This window comes from Bufo gargarizans, chromosome 6 (assembly GCF_014858855.1).
Source record: "Bufo gargarizans isolate SCDJY-AF-19 chromosome 6, ASM1485885v1, whole genome shotgun sequence".
Classification (NCBI taxonomy): domain Eukaryota; kingdom Metazoa; phylum Chordata; class Amphibia; order Anura; family Bufonidae; genus Bufo; species Bufo gargarizans.
This window is the reverse complement of record NC_058085.1, coordinates 2,204,992-2,207,747: the sequence shown is the minus strand read 5'-3', so window position 1 is coordinate 2,207,747 and position 2,756 is coordinate 2,204,992. Positions and strand designations below refer to the sequence as shown.

General features: G+C 43.0%; 1 protein-coding gene across 1 annotated transcript in view; it reads left to right on the top strand.

The window, feature by feature from the left end:
- The first annotated feature begins 2,067 nt into the window (after positions 1–2,067).
- Positions 2,068–2,756, top strand: part of LOC122940357 (protein-glutamine gamma-glutamyltransferase 6-like) — a 40,485-nt gene continuing 39,796 nt past the window's right edge. Inside the window, exon 1 of the mRNA XM_044296987.1 lies at positions 2,068–2,141. Coding sequence (XP_044152922.1) covers positions 2,068–2,141 — 74 coding nt within the window. The remainder of the gene's footprint in view (positions 2,142–2,756) is intronic.

Here is a 2,756-nt window from a genome sequence, read left to right as displayed (position 1 = left end):
AATAAATAGAATTGGAGAGAGAGGGCATCCTTGTCTGGTCCCGTTATTAATTTGAAACGGGTGAGAAAGAGTGTCATTTATCTTTAAGTTTGCACTGGGTGCGCCGTACATTGAGAAAATTGCGGAGATAAAACATTTGGGAAAACCAAACTTGGACAGGACGTTTTTAATGAATGCCCATGCCACCCGATCAAAAGCCTTCTCTGCGTTGTTCCCAGAACCACTAAGGGAGTCCCTGATCTCTTCGCCAAGGCTATGGTGTTGAGTACTTTGTAAGTACTGTCTTTACTTTCTCGGTTGGGTACAAACCCAGTTTGGTCGGGATGCACCAGATCTTGCAGTAATGGTTTAATCCTGTTAGCTAGAATTCTTGCATAAATCTTTATATCCAGATTCAACAAAGAAATGGGTCGATAGCTAGAGCAAAGGCTGGGATCCTTCTGTGGCTTCGGGATTAGGGTGACATGGGCATTCACCGCTTGCGGTAAAAACGCCTTACCTGAGAGGGCAGTATTAAATGAGTTGAGTAAGTGTGGCATTAGCGTGTCTTAAAAGAGGTGTAATATAACAAAGGGAGGCCGTCCGGACCCGGGGCCTTACCCTTTGCCATTTGTTTTAAGGTGGCTGAAATCTCCGAGGGAGAAATTGGAGTGCATAGCTCAGAGGCCTGCGTAGGGGACAAAGAAGGAAGTGAAAGGCTGTCCAAAAAGTTAGCAGTTCGGGCTGCTTTCTCTAGACGGGTGTTTTCAGAATCTGATTTATCTATGTTATAAAGCGCCGAGTAGAAATCAAGGAAGGCGTTTACAATTTCCAAATCATCTTCCACTAGTTCCTTTTTCTCATTTCGGATAATCGCTATCCTGGATTTCCTTTTACGTTGTCTTATTAGGGCTAACATAAATTTGGTAGGTTTATTACCATGGGCGAAGAACTTTTGTTTTAGGGCCAAATAAAGTTTAGCTGATTGCTTGTTCAGGAGTCCTTTTAATTCGTCTCTAGTTGCTGCCAGTTCTATTAAGTGATGATCAGAGCGGGACCGTTTGTGAGCAGTTTCTAACTCAGATAATTTATCATAGAGCTCAGCGATTTTGGCGCGTCTTAGCCTATTAATATGTGAAGCTGTGGAGATAAACTCTCCCCTAATTACGGCTTTATGTGCTTCCCAGACTATATGCGGTGATACTTCATCTGACGCATTCACCTTAAAGTACTCTGACAACTTTCCCTTTATCTTTTCAATGACTCGTGTGTCATCTAATAAGGTCTCATTTAGCCTCCAAACAAAGGTTTTAGGACGGGTATTAGATAGTTTCCAGGTAATAAAGATTGGGGCATGATCAGAGTGAACTATGTTGCCAATATGCGTTTGGGTACACAGGTGTATTTGTGATAAAGGCACTAGGATATAGTCAATCCTGTGGTAGGAGTTATGAGGGGCCGAGAAAAAGGTATAATCTTTTTCTTTAGGGTTGTTCGCTCTCCAAACATCTATAAGGTTACTTCTATGTATAAGTTTCTGTATACAGTTGAGGGTTTTATAAGGTACAGAGGATTTTCCTGATGAGGTGTCAAGCAGAGGATTGAGGGCGACGTTAAAATCCCCAGCTAGGAATACTATGCCTTCCCTGAAGTCTTCAAATTTTTGCCACGTCTCTTCAAACCAGCTTTTCTGGGCCTCATTGGGTGCATAAAAATTTGCAAAGGTGTATAATTGGGAGTTAATGGTTCCTTTTACTAAGATAAAGCGGCCGTTCGGGTCCGTTAGTGTGTCGGTCATGCTAAAATCTAGTTGTTTATGAAAGCCTATGCTAGTACTAAGTCTGTTCGAGTGTGGGGAGGAACTATGAAACCATTGGTTGTAATATGACCTGGAGAGATTTGGGATCCTATTATTTTTAAAATGTGTCTCCTGTAGCATTATAACTTTGGATTTTTCCTTGTGTAAATAGTGTAGGATCTGACCTCTCTTACATGGGTCTTTAAGCCCTTTAACATTGTATGATGCTATATGAATGTCAGCCATGATGATATTTGAGGAGAGCAAAGGGGGAACTTACGTATCGACGGATGCCTGGTACAACTCCGTTTCCTATGCCCAGTGGAGATGGTGGTGGAGGTAAAGGTGCCAAAGAAGCGGTTTTGTAAGGGGGTGGGGAGGAGATGCCAACGGATGCCTGGTTCGATTCCATATCTGTTGTCTGGTAAGGAGGTTGGTGGTGACAATAATGCAGATGAAATGCCTTTGAGGGGGGTGGGAAGGAGCTAGAAGGTAAAGGAGATAACGTCAGAACATAGAATAAACTTAGTATGAACGAACCTCTGCTGAAAGAGGAAACTTGGGAATTCATTTTCCCAATGTAGGACCAGTTCAGGTCCGTACTTCTATTCCAGCATAGAAGTACTTTGCCCCGAAAACAGTACAGGGACAGCAAATGAGGCATTAAACAGTAAACATATGAGTGAGATGAGGAGGTGAGAGATGCTGTGAAAACTACTAAAATAAAAGCAGTTACACTAAGCAGCCCATAAGAACATAAAAGGAATCATATGAAAATCACCATGGGAAAAACCTGGGTGTAATGAGCCAAGGTCGCCAGCCGCCCAGACCAGTCCACACCGGGACTGAGACTGGTGTGGAATCTACACAAACCGAGTGAAAGACTCCAACCGTTAGAGGTCTGTGCGGCTAGCAATCCCATCATCACCCCCGGCTATAAAGTGAAAGGTCAAGATAAATAGGACATGTCCACTGTGAA